The sequence below is a fragment of the Ursus americanus genome, chromosome 1 (genome assembly GCF_024610735.1).
Source record: "Ursus americanus isolate L20-20 chromosome 1, mUrsAme1.1.p, whole genome shotgun sequence".
In the NCBI taxonomy this organism is placed as follows: Eukaryota; Metazoa; Chordata; class Mammalia; order Carnivora; family Ursidae; genus Ursus; species Ursus americanus.
The window spans coordinates 102,818,285-102,843,963 of NC_142127.1; the positions used below are offsets into that span (position 1 = coordinate 102,818,285).

Genomic DNA, 25,679 nt, shown 5'->3' on the forward strand with positions numbered 1-25,679 from the left:
TGTCTGCTCGTAAGTGCTCAGTGTGGGGGGTGGTGTGGGGTCTCCCTGATAAGAAGGGGTGATCGGGAGATGTGGGGAATCAGGATTGGGTGGGCCCACCTGACCTGCACATGTGAGGTGAGGGGCAGAGACCGCCGGCTGGGGGTGGGGGCACCACAAGCATGCTGGGGTGGAGGCTGGGCTCTGCAGAGCGCCACACAGTAGCTGGGCACCCCCCACCCCCGTCTTTTTGACATCTCTTACAGCCCTGACTGCAAATCCTGTGTATTATTTGTGCGTGAGCGTCAGAATTCCACAGTCTCCTAAACCATAAACGGCTGTTGTGTTGTGAACATTCGGATTTGCAAAACTTAGTCATTCCCTCCATGACTTTGTCGGTGGGATTTCCGACGAGCCTCTCATAGGGACAAACCGAGAGACGAGAAGTTGACTGCCGGCTTCGGGGTCAGTTCCTGGAAAGCCAGGGGCCTCCCTGATCCCCCGCCTGCGACTGTGCAGGAGCCCAAGGGTCGAAACTCGCCCCTGGACAGCGTGGGCCTGTGGGGCTCAGGCGGGGACGTGTGAGGTGGGGAAGAGCTAGGTTCCGGAGGCCCCTGGGGGTTCTTGGACGGAGTGTACGTCCTGGTTTAGGAGACAGACACAGACCGGGGATAGGAGTGGGGTGGAGGAGCGTGAGGAGGTGGGTCCCCACCACCCTCGGTGTTTTCCTGGTAGGGAGGTGGCACGCTGGGGGCATTTTGACAGCACTGAAGTGAGCTGTGCATCTCACTTTGCTTTACCTCCTGTTTTACAGATGCCTTTGTGAATAGCCAGGAATGGACATTAAGTCGATCTGTCCCGGAGCTCAAAGTGGTGAGTGGTTCTCCTGGCCCCCGTGGCCGTGGTTCCTCATTGGCAGGAGGCGGGGCTCTGTGAGGGGCGGGAGGTGGCCTGCCAGCATGCCCAGGCCTGCATCCCGAGGGGGCCTGGCTGTCCCTGGGGCCCCGATGTGGAGCATACCTCTGGGTGTATCCCTGGGAAGGACCAGGTGTAGCTGACAGATTGGGACCAGAGCCTTGAGTGTGCCTGGAACGGCCACGTCAGCCAGGCTGCCGGAGTGGCCCTGTGCGTGCCGGGCAGGGTCCATCCACCATCGTCTCTCTCGTGTCCGTGTGTGTGTGGGAGAGAGACAGAGTCACACACACATGCACACATGTGGATTGTTTTATCCTTTGCCAGGATGTCATGGGAGTTTTCTTTGATGAACTGTCAAGTTTTGGAATTCATCATTTAAAAAATGTGACTGGTTGCTTACCATGGTACAAAGTTATAACATAAAAGATTTTGTTTTTATTAAAAAGTTTAAATATTTTTCCAGTGAGATTATTTAAAGCTTCAAATTGCCTTATATAAAAAATGACCTGGGTCTGTTGCAACCACACCCTCGAGCACCTCTCCACTGCATGTTCCCTGCCTTAGGTTAGAAGGAAGGGACCAGTATAAATTTTAAATAATCATGTTCTTTGTCATGGTATAGGTGGCATTTGGGAGAAGTGTGTGTGTGTGTGTGTTTACATGTATATGTATGTATATATATATTTATATGCACATGTATATATTTGTGTGATGTGTGTATTTGTATGTATATGTGCATGTGTGTCCTGTGTGTATATGCAAACATATGTATTTGTGATATGTATGTTTACACGTATATGTGTGTTCACATGAACATTTGTGGTGTGTGCACATGTATATGTACATGTATGTATGCATACATTTATATGCACACATGGATGTGTATCTGTGGTATGCATGTGTGTTTACATATGTGTATATATGCTTATAGATGTGTGTGTGCTTATATATTTGTGCATATGTGTATGGTATATGTACATGTATGTGTATGGTGTATATATACATGTGTGATATGTGTATATATGCATGTATATACGTATATACACTTCTGTGTGGTGTGTATATGTACATTTATGTGTGTGGCGTGTGTGTACATACGCTTGTGTATACTTGTGTGTACATGTGTGTGTGTACTTGTGTGTGGCATGTGTGTATACATGTGTGTATACTTGTGTGTGGCATGTGTGTACATACGCGTGTGTATACTTGTGTGTGGTGTGTGTGTACATACGCGTGTGTATACTTGTGTGTGCTGTGTGTGTACATACGCATGTGTATATTTGTGTGGCGTGTGTGTACATATGCGTGTGTGTACTTGTGTGTGGCGTGTGTGTATACATGTGTGTATACTTGTGTGTGGTGTGTGTACATATGCGTGTGTATACTTGTGTGTGGCGTGTGTGTACATATGCGTGTGTATACTTGTGTGTGGTGTGTGTGTACATATGCGTGTGTATACTTGTGTGTGGCATGTGTGTACATATGTGTGTATACTTGTGTGTGGCTTGTGTGTATACATGTGTGTATACTTGTGTGTGGCGTGTGTGTACTTGTGTGCAGCGTGTGTGTATACATGTGTGTATACTTGTGTGTGGCATGTGTGTACATATGCGTGTGTATACTTTGTGGCGTGTGTGTATACATGTATGTATACTTGTGTGTGGCATGTGTGTACATATGTGTGTATACTTGTGTGTGGCTTGTGTGTATACATGTGTGTATACTTGTGTGTGGCGTGTGTGTACTTGTGTGCAGCGTGTGTGTATACATGTGTGTATACTTGTGTGTGGCATGTGTGTACATATGCGTGTGTATACTTTGTGGCGTGTGTGTATACATGTATGTATACTTGTGTGTGGCGTGTGTGTACATGTGTGTGTGTACTTGTGTGTGGCGTGTGTGTACATATGCGTGTGTATACTTGTGTGTTGCATGTGTGTATATATGCGTGTGTATACTTGTGTGTGGCGTGTGTGTACATATGCGTGTGTATACTTGTGTGTGGCGTGTGTGTATATATGCGTGTGTATACTTGTGTGTGGCGTGTGTGTACATATGCGTGTGTATACTTGTGTGTGGCGTGTGTGTACATATGCGTGTGTATACTTGTGTGTGGCGTGTGTGTACATATGCGTGTGTATACTTGTGTGTGGCGTGTGTGTACATATGTGTGTATACTTGTGTGTGGCGTGTGTACATATGCATGTGTGTACTTGTGTGTGGCGTGTGTATACATATGTGTATACTTGTGTGTGGCGTGTGTGTACATATGCGTGTGTATACTGTGTGTGGCGTGTGTGTGTAATTTGAACTGCTGCAGTGGTGGGCCCTGACCGTAGGATGCAGGCAGACAGGTCGTCCTTGTTTTGTGCCTCCAGTGACGTGTGGCTTGGACACAGTCCTGCTCGGTTCTCCCGGCCCCTCACGTATACCTGTGCATGTACGGCCTTTCGCCTGCGTGTGCCCTCTCTCCCCAGGTCCATCTTGCTGTTAGCCACTCCAGCCTGTCTGTCAGTAGCCACCCCCCCACCCCCACCCTGAGGACCTTGGACGCCCCCACTGGGCCCAGCCTCAGTGGTGCTTTGTGGGTGACCCAGGCAAGGCAGGACCCTTCAGGTTTCTCTCCCCTGAGATGAGGAAATGGAGCCACAAGGAACGTCCAGACTTTGAAGAGAGCGTTATGTGACTTCAGTCACCAGGAAAAACATGTTTTTAACCTAAGAAGTAAGGGATGACATGGGAAGGGACGCCAGGATCTGCAGGTGTGGTCCTCAGGGCCTCCTGTCCCATCTGACATGCCCGTCCCGGTGCCATGGCCGGGTGTGCTCGTCGGGGCCACCGCCTTCCCGTTTCTCCTCGCCCTTCCTGCCAGAGCTCTGACTTTCTCCGCAGCGTTGCCAGAGACTGCTTTCCTTGTGGGAGACGCAGGGTCGTCGGTCCCGTGGCCCTTCCCGAAGCCGGGGTTCTGCACGACTGGCCCCGAGACAGCCGCTTCATTCTCTCTCGTGTTCTGTAAGCGCTGTGCCTGGCACAGGATTGATCCGTCGGGCGGTGCCTCCAGGAAACGCCTGCGAGGGAGTGCTACAGATTTGGCTATGCTGCTACGAGGAGCTTTCCGGGAAGATTTACCGGGTGCAGATACGGCCTCACGCTCCTGAAACAGCCCAAGTGCCTTTCTGTCCTGCAGTCGGAGCGGAACAGCGGTAGCGGTGTTGTGATGTGGACGCGGGCCACGGCCTTGTGCAGGGCATGTTGTGAGTGCGTCACACAAGCCCCTCGCTTCCGCCTGCCCGCGAGCCACGTCCTGTCATGACCCCGTTTCAAGAGGAGGAGGGGGTGCCCTCAGCGTCCTGGGAACTCCCCCTCAAGCCATAGTCAGCAAGCGGCGGAGCTGGGATTTGAATGCGCTTTGTGCTCCCGCATCAGCACGGCCCACTCAGTTTCTGCACCTGTGGGAACCTCCTGTGTCCTACTGCCTGGGGCGCTAGCTGCTGGCCCCGTGTGGCCGCCGAGTGCTTGAAGGGTGGCCAGTGCGACCGAGGAGCCGAATTTAAAATTTTCATTTAAGTTTAATGAATCGAGATTGAACGAGCCACCGGAGGCCAGGGACTCCCATTTTGACGGTCTGACTGTGATCGTTGAGTACCGAACCCTCTGATTTGGACCCGATTTTGGTGGTTTGTCGGGGGTTCTCCTAGAGCCCACATGTTCATACCAGCCCATAACTGAGGATGCTCACTACTGTAAACGGGTTTTCTGCTGATGTTTCGAAAGCGTGTAATTTCCCGGCGCGAATGCCCAGAGGTGTGGGAGGTGATTACATTAAGAGGCAACGTGGATTCGTGTTCCCAGAACGTAACTGTCTTGAGGTTTGGGCACATGTGCCGAAGGGTCGGCCACATCCGGTGGACAAGGAAACACGGTTCTGCATTCGTGTGGAGGAAATTCTGTATGTCCTGCCCCTGACCTGCGTGTGGATGGATGGACCCACACAGGACAGCCAGCTCTGTTCGGATCAGGGCGTCCTCCGGCCATGGAAGGGCAGGCCACACCAGCGGGTCCCCCTCTGCGCCGAGGACTTCTCAGCCTCTGCAGAAAGTGCTCCTTTGTTTGGAGGCATTCTCTGTGGCGTCCATAGGGCTGCCATTGTTTGACACCGCCCCCCAAGACAGGTGGCCCCTTAGGTCAGCGCCTTCAGAATCCCTGATTCTGTCACAAATGCAGCAAGTACATGACATAATCACAAGTCTCAAGTGGACTCTTTATGTGAAATTTTGCAGTAGATTTTCTGGAATCTGTCAGAGGAAAAATTTCAGCGTTTGCTTTCTTTCAAGAGTGGTGGTATCATGCCTCGTGTTTTCTGAAGTTGTGTTGTGGCGAGATCATCAGTGACCGGCTGCTCTTGGATCCGGACGCCGCTCAGGGGCAGTGGGCGCTCAGTGCTGCTGTCTGGGCAGAGTAGAGCCACCCTGCACATCCCACCTGCAGGGGGAGCCTCTGGTCACAGCCCGTCTGTGGGTTTTCACTGAATTCCCAACTGGGATTTTTACTGACAGCCTTGACTTCCTTTTCAGCAAACTGCACGTTTAGCAGGTAAGCGGTGAGGTGTGGACAACAGAGAAATCAGTCTTAGAGGAGAGGGCACTCCTTTCCCCTGTGTGACGTGAGGACGCATGCAGGGGCCCTGACGATTTGCGGCCTCACCCAGAGGTCGCGGGGCCCGTGGCCCGGTCATGGTGACAGCCTCTGGCTACCGGACATAGGTGGGCCTGTGTGTGATTTTCCGGACGCCGCCCCCACGCGTCTCCCCACGAAGCCTGTAGACGATGGACAGGCTGGTTCCATCCTCTCCTTTTTACACCGGGTAGCAGTCATGGATCCAGTGGAGCTTTACAGCCTGAAGAGCATTTCCGTCCCTTATTTTATTCCTCCTTACAGCTGGGCTGTTAGTTCCTGCCAGTGTTTCAAATTAGCATAAGGCCCATGGGGCGTGAATGTAAGAAGGTCTGTGAGATGGCCATTCGGACTGTAGCACATGCCTTCCCCCACCGCCCCCAAGACTGACTGATTTTCTCCTCCTGAAGGGTAAGCTCGTTCTTTGCAGAGCACTGGTGTGGAAGGGAAGGAATGCTGCCACACGCAGAAAGCAGAGACCGCGCAGTGTTGATTCTGAGCATTTTCCTCCTCAGGAAAGAGAAACTCTAATCTTAATTAAAAATTTAATTCTGTGGCATACTGGTTTGGATTTTCTCAGCATGAAGCTGACAAGCAGCAGGTGCCCTTGAGCAAAAGAATAATTAATAGGTAGACATTTTCAGATGATAGAGGCCCCAGGTAAAAAGAAGACATGAGTCACTTCGGGAGGGGAAACATCTTTATTTAGGATCTGCCCACGTCGCCTGGCCTTGTGCCTCAGCAACAAAGCCTCTCTGTTTGTACTCACGCTGGATCATTCACTCATTGGCTCGTTCACGGGGCCAGTACTGGTGGGAGTCTGCCCAGGCTTGGTGTGACGCTGGGACCCAGAGACAGGGTGACCCCGACCCTGCCCTTTGGGAATCGTCAGCATCCCCAGTCAGACCCGTGGAGTGACGGTGCTAAATAAAGGTCATGAGACAATGTCGTGAGGAGGGTGTGAAGGGGGCTTGGAGGAGAGGTGCCCAGTTGAGGCTGTGCATTAGGAAGGCTTCTCAGAGGAGGTGGCGTCTGAACTGCTTGCTGACCGGTGAGAAGGAATAGTATTTTAGGAAGTGATTGATGAGGAAAGGTCCGGGCGTCCGGAGACAGACAGCAAGGCCTATCAGGATGAGGCAGTTTCCAGGAATCTCTCTGGTACTCTAGGGGTGAGAGGAAAGCCCGTAAGCAGAGAGACCACCTGACATCTGCTCCTGTGATCCAGTGGATAGCAGGCCTGCCCCAGAGTGCCTGGGAAGGTGCTTCTGAGTGCAGGGGCTCCATGACTGGGAAGGCTGGGAATCTGGGATGGCGTCCACGTTTCTGGTTTGAGAGGCCGGGTGGGGAGTGGCCATAGAGATGGAGGAGCAAATTGAGGAGAGCGATGAGATCTGGACGTGCTGGGGTTTGAGTACCAGCGTGGATGGTGTGGGGTGCATGCAGGGAACTTACATAGTTCTCCTGGGGGGGGGTGGGGAATGAGATTTGGGATCAGTAGCTTACTGGGGGCATGAGAGTCAAGGATCTAGGAGAAACTAGGAGATCTGGAAGGGGGCCCATGTGGGCTGAGAGGAAGTTCGAGGAGGAAGCCCAGGGCAGAAAGTTTGAAGAAAGCGTGGCTTGTCTGCAGCGTCTGGTGATGGGCTGGGTCAGGAGCAAGAGAAAGGCTAGTGCTTTGAGAAATGAAGTCCTTGCCGGCCTCAGGGCAGCGTTCTTGTAGCTCTTGGATCAACACTTGAGATTGTAAGGATGGAGGGCGGGACCAGGAGGGCGCGAATGTGGCCCAGAAACTGGCTCCGGTGGAAAGGGGAGGTAGGCTCTTTTTTTCTTTTTCCCTTTTTTCTTAATTGATTGATTTGGGCATGCTTAAATGCAGAGAGGAAAGTTCTGGTGGGAAAGGGAAAGGGAAAAATATGCAGGGGAGTTCTTGATGGGCAGCTTGCAGAGAGGGTAGAGGGAGTGAGGTCCCGGCACAGGAGAAGGGCAGGCTTCCCGGGGCCGGCCTCCCTCAAGTCCAGGTGTCTTGGCTGTGCTAACAGAGAGCTTTTCCAGAGGAAGGTGCCACACAGGCAGCACTGCGGGCCAGGTGACTGCTGTTTCACTCCATTTCACCCTGCTCTCTCTTGCTAGAGCAGTGGCCCCCCGGGCTCTTGATGGGCATTCTTAACCCAGTCCAAGCACCTTTGCCGCCTCCACCACAGGCCTCTGCTCTGTGTCCCTGTCCTGCAGCAGGGATCCTTGTTCCAGAGAAGCAGGCTTCCTCTTCTCCTCCCTGCCCGGGTCTGAACCCCTGCGGCCCCTCCCCCACTGTTCTTCCTCCGTGTGGCTCTTTTTAGCTGGTCTCTCACCTGGCTCCGGGACCAACGCCGTAGTCTTGGTGGAATGTACCAGAATACCATTCTCATTCCTGTATGAGTCTGTACTGCACTGGGCCCCATTTAACACCGCGTACCTCGCTCAGGGTGTGAGGGTGCACAGTCTGTGTCGTGGGCTGACCGACTGTGTGCTCTGCTGATGGCACCACCACACGTGGTATCAGGAAGAAGGCTGCTGTGGGTGTGTGCCCAGACGGCGTTGACGCTCTCAGAGCCCAGGAGACCCATGAGAACAGGAGGTGGAAGGAGAGGGCTCAGGAACCCCTTTGACTTCAGGAGGATAGTTTAACGAGCCAGGTTTGGGCCTTCTAGCCGATGCTCAGTTATGATCGTGCTTGGACTTACTGTACTTGTTAACCTCTCTCTGTTTGCAGATTGACGAGTAGAGTGATGGTAATGAACGGTCATCCGATTCTGTGTTTCAGGGGATCGTGGGTAACTTGGCCAGCGGCAAGTCGGCCCTGGTGCACCGGTATCTCACCGGCACGTACGTCCAGGAGGAGTCTCCCGAAGGTATGCTGTCTGGCAGGCTGTCTCAAGCTCGAGAGCGTTTAGTGTATTAACTTTTTCTGTAGCATATTCTAAATCATGACGATGATGCATCACATTTCAAAAAAGAGTAAAATACCAAGCAGTAAAAATCCTTAGGTATGTCATTTCTTCCATAGTAGTTTTAGCTAACTGACCATGTTTACACTGGCATTTAGAACAGCAGAGTAGAGCCTTGAAATGCTGTTGAATTTATTTCTTTTGCAATAGTCCTGGCGTTTCAAATGTCAATCCAGAGTCACCCCCTTTAAGTATTACTCGTCCATTGCTCTGATCTGGACATTGAGTTTATCCGTATCTTGCACGTACTGTTACCTGGTCATGGATCGGAGCCTCTCAGATGACCACCCCTGTACGTTTGAGTATGTTTCCCCGTATATTGTATTACAGACACGTAAGAGTCATTCTGCAGGAGAGTTAGAGATTTCTTTTGCCATTAGGCTTTCGCTTCTTCAGTTAACATATTCATGTTTTATTTTTTTGCTTTAAGTGAAATTACGGTAATGGCAGGAAGCCGTACAGTCCCTGTGTCTTTAATCAATGTCAAGTTCACAGGCGGCTTTCTGAATGATATTTTCTCTCCGTGTAACCTTGTAAGATCCAATTCTGAGACACTGAATTTCTGGTTCCTTCTCTTTCTTACTGGCTGTTCCATTCTTTGCAGATATGGACGCAGGTAACTATACGTTTTCTTCATGGCAGCGCTTGTCTTGTTTGAAGAGAGAGGACAGGCTCAACTTCGCACTGTAGTGTTCCCTCCCTCCTTGTTCTGTGTGCCATCGATTCTGTTTCATTTTATCCTTTTATTTAAGTTACACATTTCACCCTGTTTTGTCCCTTAGATGTGTTCTTAGCAGTAGTCCTGAGTAGCTTCTCATGCTCCCTGTAACACCTGTTCTAGTATTTAACTCTCGTCCTGGAGACTGTGTAACCATTCAGGAGGGTACGGAAGGCTGGCGTTTTGGGGCTCTGCCATCATTCTGCAGAGTTCTGGAGCCCTGTCATCAAAGCCTCGTGGTGGTCACCTCAGGGGAAGGCCGTTTTTTCGTTATCCACGTGGAGATGAGGGCATAGGGAGATCAGACATGGAGGCTCCTAGCTGGGAATCGAAGAGAAGCCGCCGCAGCTGTCCAACGGAGAGTATACACACATGCTAGGAAAGGCACGATCTGGAGATGGGCGGGGGGAGAGAATGTTCCGGGTCTTTCTGGCTGCTTCCGTGCGGCTGTGCTGGTGTTGCGTTTGTTCCTTGGTGTCTAAGTGTGGATTGTAGCCGTAGTCGTTTTAATTCCACCGACGGAGTCGGAGCTTTTCTCTTGGGCTTTCTGGGTCTTTGTTGGGGTAGGCGTTGATGACACGACATGCTGAGGGCCGGGCTCGCCTGGCCTCACGTGATCAGCTCTTCGAGTGAATCTGCCCGCACCCTCCTTCCACGCTCTGATTCCGTTCTGGGGTCGCCGGTGACAGGGTCTGGGCCCCTGGTTTTGCTGCCAGTGCTCCGGCTTCTCCCACGTTCAGTTCAGTGCGGGAGCCCCTGCATCACAGACGCCGATCCCTTCCCTACGTAGTGCTGTTTTGTTGTTACCGTGGCTTTTTGCTCTTTTCCCATGTGCTATTTTTGTTCTATTCCATCACATTCGGGGCTGTGGTTTCTCTGCAAGGGGCCCTTATATTTTGATGAGCCTGAAGGCATTTTTCTCTAATGTTCATACTTCAGGTAAAAATTATACACAGAGGGGTGACTTAAACTGTGGTCTCTGATGAACCCCCTTCTTTGATTAACACATTTTACTCTACTGAAATTTCATGGCATTGCCTACAGTTTTAAAAATACACTATTTTAAGGGGTAGAAGCATGCGCCTGTACACCAGAGGACATCCCTCTCCTCGTCTACAAAGTCTCATCCCCTGCAGTGGGGCCTGTGCCCAGGGTGTCCTGGATCAGGGGAAAGACACTTCACTGTCTTTTCTCTCGACTTCCAGGGACTCAGCCCGCCCACCTGTCCTCTCACGTGTAACTCAGGTCAAGGGTGGGGCCCCCAGGTGCCCGAGTGGACGTACATCAAGGCGTGCGGCTGCAGAAAGAACTGTGGGTGGGTGCTGCCATGTGCCTGGAAACCCCTTAACTCCCCTGAATCTTTATTTCCCAGGGGCTGTCCACTTGTGCCTTCCTGGAACCAGGCAGGTGGCTGCGTCCTTGCCTCGTAGGGAAGCTGGGGAACTGACTCCCACTTCCTGTCCCCTGGCCTGGGCGAGTCTCGTAAAAGCAGGAGAATCAGGTTGTTTCTGAAAGGACGTGAATGAGGAAAGCCTCGATTTCTCACTGTCTGGCCACAGTGGAGTTCTTTCTGGAACTAGAATTCTACCAGGAAGCCTGTAGCTGGAAAGTGATCTCGGTTGTTGTCGAATGTGTTAACATCAACCAGTAACGTGTGCTGACTTGATTGAGAACCTTTCCGTTCTGAATGTTCTGGAGTCGGAATGTCCCAAATCATTGCCAAGGTTTGTGGAGCGCATCGGAGCCATGGAGTCCGCTCCACGCACGCGGACGGCAGGTGAAGCCGGTCATAGCTCAGCCCACCTGTGACTACTCGCAGAGACAGAGGGGGCAGCGAGCTGATGACAGGCATCTCCAGTGCCACCCTGGGGGGAGGGCACGTCCAGTGAGCTGTGGGACCTCTCCACCTCTGACTTGTTCTCTTTTCCTCCTACAATTGCTGGAGAGACCGGCTGCCCCCGGCCGCACGTGGCAGTGACTTGAGGCGCTAGCTTGCTGCTGCAAGTGCCGGTGAGACCGGCCAGTGCATACGGCTCGCTGCAGCTCTCCTGCCCACACAGGTTGTTCCTCGATTTCCTTAACGTGTGAATGTCCCTTAGCGCCACTCACCCGCTGCGGGATCTTCGCATTGCTGGCCGTTTACGGTGGGGAGGGCTTTCTGTTTCCAGAAGAGTTCTCTCTCTGTTGGAAACTGGTGTGGGACGACCCGGACTTTTGCCGGAATGTACTTTTCATCAGATGGATTGTGGCTGGGTCTCCGAGGAGAACAGCTGTTGTGTTTGAACTGGGTGATAAATTCTCATGGATTTTCTTGTAGCAAAGAGAGTTGACAAACACGATTTCAGTAATTTTTAGAGATGCGGTTTAAATCAGGGATGGATTTAAATATTATGTATGTTTTTTAATGAGTAAACTAGCAATGCAAAAGTGGGTAACTCAGCGGGGAGCCAGTGATTCCATCAAAGTCATCCAAGGAGTGACATTTTCATGCAGGCAAATATCCGTTCGGTCGCATGTGTGCATGTGTATCTGAGTCCTAGGGCCGTCATAACAAATACCACAGACTGTGTGGCTTCAGTCCCCAGAACCTTACTGTCCCTGCGCTATGGACCCGAACTCTGAGATGACGGTGTTGACGGGGTTCGTTCTTCCTGGCTCCAAGCACGGGTCTGTTCCCAGCCTCAGTCCTCACGCAGTGTTTTCCGGTGGCCTTGTTTCCATGTCTGGATCGCCCTCTTCTGGGCATGGCAGTCACTGGGCTTAGGGTCCACCCTGCCCTCGTCTAACCTCATCTTTGTCACATCTGCAAAGACCCTGTTTCCAGAAGAGGTCACGTCACGTGTATTAGGGGCTAGGACTCGAACATCTCTGTTACGGGAGGGAATCCCCCCACCAGCGACCCTGCGTGTGTTACGCACACGTGGTGTTTAAGCAGAAACTGCGCTTATCACGGTTGACGTTGTCCTGCTCCCCGTGGGGGCGGGAGGAGTCATGAGCTGCCCCCGCTGTCCCGGGAGGTGCTCCCTGCTGGTGTCCTGGGACTTCACAGAGAGGAGAGGAGCTTGCCTGTGACCGTCACACCTCTAATGGGGATTTCACAGCTGTCACTCACTCTCAGTAACGATACGCAGTGAAAATGACTCCTTTGCGATCAGTGCCCTGTTAATGGCACTAATTAGAATTGTGAATGGTGTTTTGGGCGTGTGATCTGAGCGTCCGCCTCATGTGCGTGCTTAATATTCACTGAGCGCCGCGCCTTCCCCACCAGAGACCCCGTGGGACTGCCGCCCGGGTTTTCACTCTCTCCCCTCAAAATTAAGAAAAAGAGAAAGGAAAGGAAACTTAGCTGTCCAGTGTCCGTGGGAACTTGGCAGACACCTGCCCTGAGCCTCTGAACCCCTGGCGGACTGGGAGGTTGTGGCTTATGGTGTCCTCGAGAGACGTTAAGCTGTAGAATGGAGTCACTGCTCTGAGACCTTGTCTCTGTGACATCCCCACGTTACTCCTCTTGTCTCTCATGCCGTGGGCCCTGCTCAGCGGTGCAGACAGCTCGTGCAGGAGGGTGTGGAGCCCGGAGAAGCTCACACCGAGAAGCCGCCTTGTCGGTGGTACAGGGGAAGGGCCCACGGGTTCTCCAAGACGAGACTCAGCTGTCCTGTGGATTGAGTGGAAGATGCTAAGGTTGGTAGAGACAAGCTTAAGAATGTCCACCAACCCTCCCTCCTGTGATTGTACAATTAACTGCTCTTAGCTCATTTTTCAAGCCACTGTGGGAACTAAACGGGGTGAAGGTGTCAGGGTGCCCCGTTCCTGGCTGCCGCTGTCCCATGTGGGTGGAGAGCTCTGTGGTCACTGCTCCTGGCAGAAGCCAGGGCCTGCTGACCGTAAGGTCCCAGCAAGCAGGCTGTCCCTCCCCTATTCCTGCCCTCAGCACTCTGCCTGCAACTGTTTCCCAGCAGATGTGTCTGTCTCGGGCGGGAGATGGGAGATACGTTCTCAGGAGCACATGGATCTGAAATTTTTTTTAATGAATGTTTACTTAGTTGCTTAGAAACAAACCATGTGGTAAACACTTAGCCATATTTTCTGGGACACATGAAATGCATTTAAGCTGTCAGTCCCTAAAACCCTTTCCAAATCAAATAAACTTAAAAAAAATTTTGTCAGCTACCACTGCTCAACAGATGTTAGGGCTTATTTCTAAACACGTCCTCTTGTGCTGTTTAAAGTCCCAATGAAAAAAATCTGTAAACTCTAATAAAAGTTGAGTAGTTTCGAAATCCAGCCATTTAATGTTTTAACATAATTTTGCCGTGTTACTTGTAACCAAGTGATTATGAGTACATGATAATTTTTTAATGAGGATTATCTGTAAACCTTGAGATTATGAGCAGCTTGCTGGTAGGTTGGTTTAATAGATCAGGCACAAGTCAGGTCTTCTTCACATTCTTGAATCATTTCGAACCCGCCTCTGGGTTCATTGGCTCTTGCTTTCTTCCACCTGCTCTTAACTCTGTCCTCTCACACGTAAGCCATGTTGAGGGCCAGGTGATGTTGTCCAGAATAAGTGAGGGACCCTGAAATTACCCCTAAAGCTAGAAAGAAACAATAAAAGAGAAGCACATTCTACTTGTTTTGAACAAGAAAAAGAAAGCTAAGGCTGTAAAATAAGAATGAGAAGGTCGTCATGTTTTTGGCATTGACAAAGCTGGCAGGACAAAATGTGTTTTCGAGTTGGTCGTTTGGAACTCAGAACACATCTTCCCATGTTGTTATAATTAAGTCAACAAGAAACCAAGGGCGTCCTGAGAGCGGGTACCTTCCAGAGAGGAGAAGAGCCTTCTGTTTAGAGAACTCTAATTCAAGGCAGCGACTTACACCTGGCTGAAGGAGAGTCTGAGCACTCAGAAGAGGGCCTGCTGGCTTCTGCCGGGAAGAGCTCCAGCTTCCCCTGCGGCCCACAAATGCTCACTTAGGCCATGTGACACAGAGACCCCAAATAGCACGGTGCATGCTGTTGACACAGCTGTAGCTTTCCCAAGACCTCTCAGGACATCACACATTGCTACAAAACCATTTCTTTACTAGGAAGAGGAGGTGAGGGTCCAGGAAGTTTCATCTTCGCAATTATAGATCATTTTTTACTAGGGAAATCTTAATACTGAAGGTGGTTTTTAGAGCTTTAAATGCATGAGCTCTGTATTGCAAGTGAAAAAGTAGTCATTGGATCCCTCAACGCTGAACCCCATCCAGGTGAAAGCACCCTGGTCCATTGCTACATCCGTCCCTGTCTCTGGCCTTGATTCTGTCATCTTGCTGGCAGCTGGCTCCTGTCCCAGGCAGTCTGAATGGTAGCAGAGCCATCCACCACTGGCCCAGGCAGCGGCCTGCTCTGATCTGGAAAACACGGTGCGTGTTAATTGTGTCAGCCTAGACCACCTTCAAGGAGCTTACGTAGAAGAGCAGGGATTTATTAACTCGTGTACTGGGAGCAGCTAAGGGGACGGATTTCGCTCTAGAAAGACCCTGTTGATCCACGTAAGCTCATGAGGAACGGTCTGTCCCACTTCTTGCCCTGGTGGGCTTCGTGCTCAGCTAGGTCTCTCCACTTGGTGGCAGGCATTTCATTGGTGGCCTCATGACCGTGTGGTCCTTAGTGTTCCCAGGAGCTGGGGAGGAGACTTGGCTGTGTCTCTCACTCGCTGCAGCAGCAGATCAGACACCCCTCTGGTTGCCTGGCTGGAGTCTCGCGCCGTTCTGTATCGTCCCCAGTGGGGCTTGTAATGCAGAGCTCGTCCCTGGCTCGCAGATCTGCTGTCTGGCTTTGTGCTCTGAAGGCCTGCCCTGGCAGCGCCCGGGCACTGTTTGAACTCACCCCTGTGCACCACTACCAGGTCTCTCTGGCTTCTACCGTCCCACTTTGACTGTGGACCTTGGGCTCTTCAGGCATGTTTTCCTTCTTGATTTTCAGGGGCTGCAACCTTTGGAATGTCGTGCATTTATTTGGATCTTAAAGTATCAGCTCACAGGGCTGTTTTTCTGCATCCCCCTCCCCACTGTTGTCTTAACTCACCACCCCTCATCCCCCTCAGTCTGTTTTACTGGTCCTGGGAAGTGGGAGAGATCAGACACTTGTAACCATGCCTTCGCTAAGGCGATCTGACCACTGGGGTTGAGAGGTTTTCTGTGGAAGGTAGCACAGAAAGGGAGAAATACGGAGCTGAGGCCAGCCTTGGGGTGAGAGAGGAGAGGGTGAGGGGCACGCCACGTCTGGTGCGGGGGAGGAAGGCTCAGGTAAGGAGAAGCTCCCTGTGTGGCTGCGGGGTCAGGGTGGAGAGACTGACATTCCAGAGGAGGCTGGGTGTTAAGTTGACTGGATAAAGCTCACGCTTCAGTGATGACTGATGAGAGATGGAGCAGTGGACATTGAAGAAAATGTTACATCCCACGAGACCATGCTTGCTTGACCTCAGCACTCCAAGTGCAAGCTCCCCTTTGGGGTCATGGCCAGCTCCAAGGACCAGGACATGGTGATGAGGGAGGTAAAAGTTTGCAGCAGTGAAATAGGCCAAGTGCCAAAACTGTGGGAGAATCTATGGTAAAATGAAAGGGCCCTTGCACATCCTTCCAGGTCATGTGACCCTGCAGGAGTCCCTGCCTCCAGCCTGAGGGCAGAGGTCATGTGACCCTGCAGGAGGCCGGTGCCTCCGGCCTGAGGGCGGGGTGTCCGCAGGAACCAGCCACACGCGGTGGGAAGGATCGTTCTGATCGTGTGTGTGCAGAGCTACCAGTGATCCTCTACAGGTGACAGTTCCATCTGGTTCACATGGATTCGCTGATGGCTGACCCAGCCCAGAAGTGGAAACCAGAGTCCACTTCAGTGTCGTGTTTTGTGCATCCTGGGCGGCTTCCTGGAGGACGCGTGTTGGGAGACTCTGAGGCAGGATTTAGTCCAGGCAGAATACAAAGTGTCCTGAGCAGGTGGTGGCTGCCGTGGGCCCGGAAGCAGCTTGTGTTCTGTTCACGCGGCCCCAAGGAGCAGCGTGTGTGGCTGGCGTTTGTTACCCTTTCCGAGCCCCATTTTTTTAAAGCTTTTTTGCTTATTTTGAAAAGTAACATCACAGACAAAAGAAGCAAACAGCACTTGCTGTTTGAGGGCCACTTGACTGGTGGACGGTGTGGAGAGAGCGGAGGAGGGGGGCTTGGCGCACAGACCGTCTCGCAGCGTGTTCTTGCCTCTGCACTCCATGGGGTGGGGAGCGGGTTCAGGCTGAACGAAGAGGGGCGATTTGGAGCCCGGACAAGCATGGGGAAACATGTGGAAGAACCGTCTGAACCCAGGTGCCCGGTAACCGCATAGCCTGGCAGGGGGTCAAGCCCGCTGCTCTGTGCGTCTTCCCTTACAGCCCAGGGAAGAAAGAGGCCCTCAGGGGGCAGGGATGGGGGGATGGCTAATGTAGATGTGTTCTGAAGGGAGTCGGGGGTCCGGCCTCTGACAGGCCCTTACAGGAGCTGGCTTTGGAGAGGAATGTGGGAATGGGGGAGGAGTCCTCAGACAACCTTTGGGGGTTGGAACAGATTCACATCCCGATGGAAGGAACTGCGGGAACCCGTTGACCTCCGAGCCCTCCGCAGCCCTGTCGGGTGCTGGCTGCTCCTTAGTTCTGAGAAACACCGGCCGCAGGGTGTGTTTGTGCTGTCCCGGCCCTGTGCCCTGGCGTGCTCTCCAGCTTGGGCAGACGCCTCCTGTGCACCAGGGACTGGTGCAAGCTGATCTTGTTCCAGAACGTTCCAGATGCAAGAGCTTCCTGGGCCTTGTGCAGGGTCAGGTTCAGCTGGAGAGGCAGTGACACTGACACACACACACACACACACACACACACACACACACACCCCGTGAGGACGCCCCAGTGCTTTGCAGGCTCAGGGCTGTCCAGTTCACACTCCGCGCTGGCCTCAGGCATTCTCGCCAACCAAGGCTCCCTCTAGGATGGGGACACACAGGCTTGGAGACAAATCCTGGATTCCTTCCATTAAAGCAAATACACTGTTTCCATTGGGCTGGAACAGTTAGAGCGAGTCTCCAGAGAGAAGGTGGAAAATACCCATCTGAGCAGTCATGTGCCGGCATCGGCATGAGAAATGTCACAGGGGAGACTGGCTCTAGCAGCGTCACCCTGCTTGGGCTCTGACTGCCCATGAGCTGAAGAGTCACTGCACTTTTAAACGTTTGTAAAAATAAATAAACCAACAAACAGAAACCCAGCAGAAAAGAAGAATACGGCCCACAGTGCCTAAACTTTATTTTCTGGCCCTTTACTGACCATTTGCAGACCCCTACCCTACAGTGTGTGGAAATGACAGCTCAGTAAAATGTATAGGATTTCTTGTTTTCTCTGTAGGGTTGAATCTAACAGTGTGAGCAGCCTTTTTTAATTTCTTGACGTGGATACCTGATTGATATTCAGGGTGTAGTGAGTGAGCCGTTATTTTATTGTTATTATTATTTTTAATGAGAGAGTGAGTGAGAGCGAGTTGGGGCTGAGAAGTAGACAGAGAGGAAGAGAGAATCTCAAGCAGGCTCCACGCTTAGCATGGAGCCCCACGTGGGGCTCGAGCCCATGACCCGGGATCGTGACCTAGGCTAAAATCAAGAGTTGGACACGTAACCTGACCGAGCCACCCAGGTGCTCCGTGAGTGAGGAATTCTGAAAACCATTACTTTTCCATATTTAATTCTAGGATTGTGTATTTAAAAACAGTTCATGCACAGATTATTTTTTTAACGGAAAGTTATTTTCACATGGATAGCACTAGTTGAGAACAATAAATCCGAGGGACTAAGAGACCGTTTGCCAGCATGCTAGTACCTGAATAACCCAGCCTCCAGCTACTGTTCGGTGCGTGCCGATGCGCTCCCGCTCACGTTCTGACCCTCTGGCCTCCAGCAACCGTGTCAGGCCACAGGTAGTGTCACTGATCAAGGAAGCCTTGTTAAAATATTCTCGGTGAGGGCCCTGATTTGCAAAGCTCTTTGTAAGTTTACCTTTTTTGATGCTTAAAATAAATGTGCAGAATATTAAAAATAAAACATCCAGAAATGTATTTTCCTCCAAAGAAACAAATGTCAAAGACTAAATATATTTCATTAAGTTCACCAGGCAAGCTATTTCAGGGGCGGCAGTAGACGCTGGAATGTTCAAGTGCAACCACAGTGGTGGGCATTGGAACATTTTCAATAAACAGTTTACTAATTTGGTTATAAATCAGATTTTACTGAGCAGGGGCCATCACTGTGTATGACTGTTTCCTCTAGAATGCAGATTCAGGACTGCCCCCCCCACCCCATCCACTCAGTGGGTTCTGGGGGCAGGGTCTGCACCTGCTCATGGTGCCCAGCACCCCCACCCCCAATCCAACTCCAGGCCTGGCTCTTCTTGTCCGCTTCCTGTCCTGCCTGCTGCCCTTGAAAACGAGCTGCCTTAGGGCACCGCTTCTGCCTCGTTCCCTCTGTTTCCCGCACCAGCACTGTGCTTGCTGACCACATGAGTGGTGGTTCAGAAGACCACGATGGGGTGGATCTGAGTGGATCCCCGTTGCTGAATTGGCAGGAAGCGCTTGGGAAAGGCTCACACATAGCAACACTCTTGCCTGCTTCTAGGAAGAACCGGATAGTATCAGTGGCGTGCAAATCAGATACGTTCTATCCCTTTGCTCTGGAAGCCTGGCTGGAGATTAGGAACACAGCTTGGGTTTAGGTAGGTATGGAGAGGCTGTTAGCAGAGACATGGAGAATCTTCTGCGCGGAGCAGTTTAGGACGCACTGTCGAAGACTTGCTGTTTCATACGCTGTTTTGACTTGTTGTTCTCCTGGATTTTCCGGAACGTGTGGAATTAGGACCGAGTATTAGGCAAAGCCTTGGTTTTCATGTGGGAACGGGAGCACTGTCTTTTGCTGTCTGGTTGCGTCCTCCTGGGTGTGCTCCCGTGTCACCGCATTTGCAGTCGGAGACTCTCCCTCTAAATGTGAGTTTGCATTTGGAAATCGCAAAGTCGTCGTTGTAACATAGCAATTACTAGCTCATTTCTGTGAGGCGCTTGTGACATTTAAGGACCCGACAGGGAGCTGACGGGGACTAGCTCCTGCCCTCTCACCTTAGCCGCTTGAGTCAGGTGCTGTGATTACCTGAGTTTTCACGAGGAAATGAAGGTACCAGGAGGCACGGGCACCATTCGAGGTTTGGGCCCAGGGTTGACCTTGGTGGGCGGTACTGCATCTCTTCCCCTTCACTGCTGCCTGGAAGCACTACCACCCAGCATCGCAACTTGATCATCAGCTGGGCTCCGGGCGCTTGGAAGGGCCTTGGGCCACCATGCGTACTGAGTGCTGGGCTCTGCCATCCACTACAGGGGGCTTGACCCCGGAGCAGCCGCCGAGTTACTGGGGAAAATACTGAGTTCTGTGGAGGAGTGTTAAGTGAGCTTTGAGCTTTGGGTTCTAGCTTCCAAAACAGCGTTGCAGGGAAATCCCAGGTGTGTGGGACCAGGGCAGACCGAGTAGATCTGGGGGCCGGGGGAGGCCTTGGCTCATGATCCATGGTGGGTCCCACTGCGAGTGGCCTGGGTGGTCAGCATTTCACCTGCAGCATGAGGTGAGGCCAGGCAGGTGGGAAGCTGTTCGCCCACAGAGCTGTCTTTCCAGATGGGGTTGCCCTTATTTCAGGTGGAGCCCTGGCCACCTCTGGGCTCTGTGGCCTCCGTGCCTGCCTGCCTTCTGGAATTGATGATGGCGCAGAGCATATGCTCCTCTTTGCAGTAGCTGAGCTTCTGTGGCTCTGATTACAGACGACTTTTGGGGGGATAATAGTATTTAACAGCAATTTTAGATAGGGTTTTTTGGGGGGTGGGGGAAACTCATAAAACGTAATGAGAGTGATATTGGGTCTGTCAGTGGATGTTGAAAATTGGAGATTGGTCTGGATAAACCAACCTACACACCTGCCCAGAGTTGCTGTGTTTATTTTAGTCTTAGAAAGAGGTGATTTGGCGGAGAGAACTTTCAATAGGTTTTGTGTATTAAACTGCTGGTTTGCATATTCCTCAAAGCTCTTGGAAGCTCAGATGTGAAGAAATCCTAACTGTTGAGCAACAAACCACTTCCTCAAACGTTCGTTTTCCACCTTCTGTTTGAGCGGTAGTCCTCCGGGCAGGCCTCTGGGGCACTGCGGTGCTCCGCGGGAGGTGCTCCTGAGGGGCCGCAGCGAAGCTCTTCTTGGAAGCACAGAATAGGGCCTGAGGCTCTCGGGTTCCAGTGCTGTGTCCGCCTTTCCGTCCAGCTGGTTTCGGTTTTGTTGGCTTGATGTCAAGAAAACGTGAGCTGCATGAGTGACACTTAAAAAAAAAAAAGTATCAACCGGTTTGCTATTTCAAGGTATCCTTCCACTAAATGGACACACAAGTATCGAAGTAAAAGGAGTGGCTGGACTTTTTTAACTCCCGTGTTGACTTAAAGAAAGGAGCTGTTCTCCTTCCGTGGAATTGTTCAGTTAGGGGCCCCCTAAGTCATGGTGAGCACTAAACGCACCATGACGTACCCCCGAGTCAGCTAGTGAACTAATCATTATTGCTCCCTGACTGACATCCACAGAAAGCTGTCCCCACACACGTGCCTGGCTTGTCGGTCGTGACAACGTGGGACACACCCCGTAGCAAGGTGCTTGTCTGGATAGATTCCTGGTGCAGACACTTGCAGGACACGGGTTTTAAAAGGCCAGGTTCAAAGCCGCCACTCTGCTAACATGCCAGAAGGTGGGTTTCTGCGTTTACGTAGGAGTTTACCCAGCACAGCCAACTCCACACGCTCTCGGTCTCCTTCACTGCATCACATGCTTGGTTCCTTGTTAACTACGATTCACTTCCAAAACCACTTACCCATAGTTAAAAGGCTTACATCAACCATGTTTAAAAGCCTGCAGCCTTGCTGGAGAAGTTCTTTTGAGGAGCTTCGAAACGCTGCTGCTTGATAAGAACCCCACCTTTGCTGGCAGGCGCAGTTTCCACCAGTGCCTCTGTTTTCTCTTCTTGATAGTGATGTTGAGAGTCCGTGTCACTGTTTCCTGGAACATCGTGAGGTCTTTTGATCTGCAGATGCAGATCTCTGCATTTCTGGAAAATTCCTTTGTATTCCATCTCTCAAGACTCTTGTCGTTTTTGGGGGGACCTTGTTGTCAGCGACCCCGTGTACACTTTTGTCAGGTTGGTCTGTCGTCCTGTCCGCTAACTTCTGCCTCAGGGGCTTATCTCCTTCTCATCTCACCAGCTGTTTATTTCAAGCCATCCCTCTGTGTCTGACTCTCAGCTTGGAGCACTGTCTCTTCTGTTCCTGGTTTTTCAAATTTTACTCATTTGTTCCAAAATGTCGCTCTGGTTCTCCTTTCTAGAGGTTTCCACTTCATCTCCTATTTGAGATTCTCATCCCTGGCATTCTTGTTGTTTGGAAAGCCTGTTCTTAAATTGCATTAGAGAGGGAGGCGATTGTAAGGGATTTCCTTCTGCTTTTTAAGTTTTGTTTTCTTCTCCGTTGGCTCCTGTGTTTTGCATGCTCCCTTCCTGTCTCCCTTCTTGCTTCCTCCCGAAGCATCGGTGCATGGCCTGCATACCATTTCCTCATACTGGTGCTGTCCTGGCTGTGCTCTGGGGCCCCGCAGGGTCAGCCACTGATACTGGCTGGGGCCACTGAGAAGCCTCCTCTCGCCCGTCCCAAGTCAGGTACGGGGTGTGGAGAGCCCCCTGCCATCTGGTTTCCCGTGGTAGGTAATAACCCAGGTCTTGAGTGTCCTGGAGCAGAGGGCTGGACCGCTCTGCTCGCATTGCTGTTCTGCAGACCTCAGTCACGCATGCAGATCCCCCACAGGCAAGCGCTTGGGCCACGGGACTGGAGGCTGGATGTTCTTTTCCTGGAGAATTACAGTATAAATGCATCATCATGCCCTACCCATCCCTCTCCTCCACCCTCTGAGGGAACCGCCCCCAAACCACAGGGATCTGCTCTTTGTCACAGGCTGGGGCTCTGCTTTTCCTGTGAATTTACGAATGTCCAAGTATGGGGTTCCCTTTATTTATGGGGCAGGGGATGGAATACATATTGTCATTCCCCAGGCTCCCCACCCCCTGCATTCTGGCATTCTCTTTGCCGCCAGAGGGTTGAGGATAAGGCTGTGCTGCCTCTACCATTTTTCCCTCTGCCCTCTGGGGGCTGTTGTTAACCCCCGGAGTGCGATTCAGGGCCCTGCCCAGTCCTTGAGTCTTCTTTTTCTCTAAGGCCCACTGTTTTTGAGGTTTCAGTCTGCGGAGCTTCACCCCTTTTCTCAGTGTATGATGAATTTTCTTCCTCCTGCTGTTTACTTTCCCCCCTTTGTTTTATTAGGAATAAAGGAAAGGAAATTCAATTACAGTGAAGTTCAAATCTGCCATCTTAACCTGGAACTTTGACTTCTCTCCCGATCTTCCTTTGTTATTTTACTTAGATCTGGGTGAAGTGAACTCATTAGAGACCACGGCCTGCCCAAGGAAGTAACATGTTGAACCCTCATCTTACCCGAGTCATAACCCCGAGTGCTTCACCCATGGAAGCACTTAGCGGTCACCGCACATTAATCTGCACTGCTGGTACATTTTTATAGTTGTTACTGTTTTGTTTTGTTTTTTTTTAAACAATGTAAGTTTAAAAAAAAATTGGCAGAGGAAATGAAATCTGACTCCATTAAATTTTGTAAACTAATACATTACTGATGAGACTTTTTTCGCAGTGAAAAAATAATACGTGGTCCAAAATTCCTTTTAAATGTCACAATACAAAACTTCTCCAAAACCTCCTTATTAATAAGTTACTGACTTCGGTATTTTCGTCAAACTTAAAAGGGCAAAATTCAAAAGTTTTTGGCACATTCATGAGTAATTTTTTTATATTGTCTTAGGGAGAAATAAATTCATAGTCTTTTTCAATGTATCCCTCTCATTCCACTTGTCTTACATAATTAGGGAACAATAACATTATGATACTCTGTTTTATCTTGGGGCTATATGGAGAACATTTTAGGCAAATGTCAGAAAGGTCTCCATGGCCAAGAATGTGTGCGCTGGGAGCGTAGGAGACCCAGTCCCTGATGTGTGTCCTCGCCTGAGCCACGGCTCGTGATCGCTGACCGGTCGCGAGGCCAGCTTGCCCCCACGTGAGCACCGGGGACCAGCCACAGCTCCGTCAGACACTAGGATGATGCCCCTGCCCTTCCTTATGGGAAAGGGAAATGACATGCTGTGAAATGCAAACTGAAACTCAAAAATAATTTTCATCCTTTGCCAAAGCATGAAAAAGTAAAGATGAAAATCCACAGTTAAAAAAAAGGTGGGGGGGACAACGTGATAAGTAGGTTTCTTTTTGGTGATGATTTCGGAGTTGTGAACAGAGCAAGAAGAGGCCGGCCCCCTGTGTTCTTGATCGGCCCTGTGGGTGCTAGGAACTTCCACGAAGGCTGTGAGGCTCATCTGTGGACAGGGTGGTGTGGCGTGGACCTTGTCCCAACAGAGTCCCTCATGGAAGAGAGGGGGCAGGGATCCGTGGGCCATCTGGGTTTGGGTCTCCTTCCTGCAGCATGCTGGCGTGGGGGTCTCAGCGCCTGACCTTCCTTTCCTCCCCAGGAGATGGGGGTGTTGGTAACGATATTCGCCTCACCAGGTGTCGTGAGTAATGGCGGAGAGCATGTGGGAAGAAAAGCGCTTTGTGGACTCTCGAGTGTTCTGGGTCTCTGTTATTAGTGTCACTTTCTCTTGCTCAGAGAACTGTTAACCATACATTAATAGCTTTCATTCCAATTAGCCAAAATGATAGAAACAGAAATGTCAAACATCTGTTGCAGTATTCACTCCCAAGAAAGCTTTTTTTAATAGGAAAATTTAGTTTGCTTTTTCTTCCCCCTTAAAGCAGAATGACCGTGCATTTGAGCACTTAACCCTCTGCGGACCGCTCTCCGCGGCAGATTGACCCCACCGACTGTGTGCTGAATATTAGAAGGAACCCAGTTGTTTTACTTACTCCAGCATCCCAAATTTAAAACTGGTTCCCAGGAATGAGACCAGGACTCAGGATAGTAACCTCGAAACTTTTAGAGTGTTTCATTACAGTTGGATGGTAAGAGATGTCCTCAAGTCTTCCTGAAAGATAGAGACCAGAATTGTGTTGTTCATGACACCTACACGTCAGCATCCCTATTCTCAGTAGGCGAGTCCAGGTCCGCCTCTCCTCCATTTTGGGGAGAAATGAAGACCTTGGCTCACTTCAGAATGCAAGCTCAAGGGCACACAAAGGTCAACATGGAAGTTTCCTGGGAAGCCTGAAAACTTGCTTTTGGGTGAACCAGAAATTGCACGTGACGTTGAGTTCAGGCAAGCAGGGCAGCCTGTCTGTCTGCTGCATGCCGAGTGTGGTGCTGTTTCCCTCTGCTGGCCCCACCACGTCTTGGGAAGCAATCGACATAAGGAAAGAGGGACATCCGTTTTCCATTCCCACAGGCATGGCATCCCAGGTTCGGGGCCCTGGTGCTGGGGTCGAGCTGGTGGGTTGGCACATCCCCGCCTGCCACGCCCACTGCACACCTGTACACAGATGTGCTGGGCCAGCCCATGTTGACGGTTTCCAAGATGAGGTCAGGTTTGGGGACACTTTCTAAAAGTAAAATCATCCCAGAAGTAATTTAATATTATGTAATACTATCTGGCAGAGAAGGTTGAACCATTCATGTAACAAATGTATAGTATCGGCCACGGGGAAGGCTGGGCGTCGTGTGCTGGGGAGCACAAAGTTGGGTAGAAGAGACCTGCAGGAAAATAATTGGAAATTGGATTATAAAATAGGCATCAAAAAACCCTTCATGAAAAGTGCAGCTGCATGTAGAGTTTGGTGGTGACCTCTTAAATTTAAGGTAGGCAAAGATGTAATGCTTGGGATGGGACGGAGTGTTTGCATTGAAGTAACAAGAGCCGTGGCCCCTGCTGAGGCCAGACCAGCTCTGTGCATCTCAAGCTTTCCTCCTGAGGCTCTCATTTTTGTGTTTCTAAACTGTAGAAAACGAGTTCTTAAAGTCTTATTTTATGGACGTGCCAGACGACATTTCTCCAGTGCCCGGCGACCATGTTCCCATGAGCCTGCTGGCGGGCAATAGGAGTTTATTTATATGTAACTTTTATTAATCATGTTCTTCTCACTTTCTGGGTGCTTCAGCACCTGGCTGAATTTTATCTAATTATTAAATCTGTGGTCTCATGGCAACTGCATAGGAATATTTAATTCTTTTTCCGATGTATGTATAGTACCAGAAAAATCTCGTAAGCCAGTTATAGGTGTCTAATATTTG

The 25,679-nt window shown here is 50.9% G+C and overlaps 1 protein-coding gene across 9 annotated transcripts in view; it reads left to right on the forward strand.

Annotated features, from left to right (window-relative positions):
• Positions 1–25,679, forward strand: part of AGAP1 (ArfGAP with GTPase domain, ankyrin repeat and PH domain 1) — a 530,989-nt gene that overhangs the window by 182,473 nt on the left and 322,837 nt on the right. For 5 of the 9 annotated variants that reach the window (XM_045794054.2, XM_045794055.2, XM_087864644.1 and 2 more), the window contains exons 2-3: positions 794–852; positions 8,369–8,456. In XM_045794054.2, the coding sequence (XP_045650010.2) occupies positions 794–852; positions 8,369–8,456 (147 nt within the window). Of the gene's footprint in view, positions 1–793; positions 853–8,368; positions 8,457–9,156; positions 9,169–25,679 lie in introns of all 9 variants that reach the window. The other 4 variants (XM_087864639.1, XM_045794049.2, XM_087864651.1 and 1 more) reach the window with 1 other exon arrangement.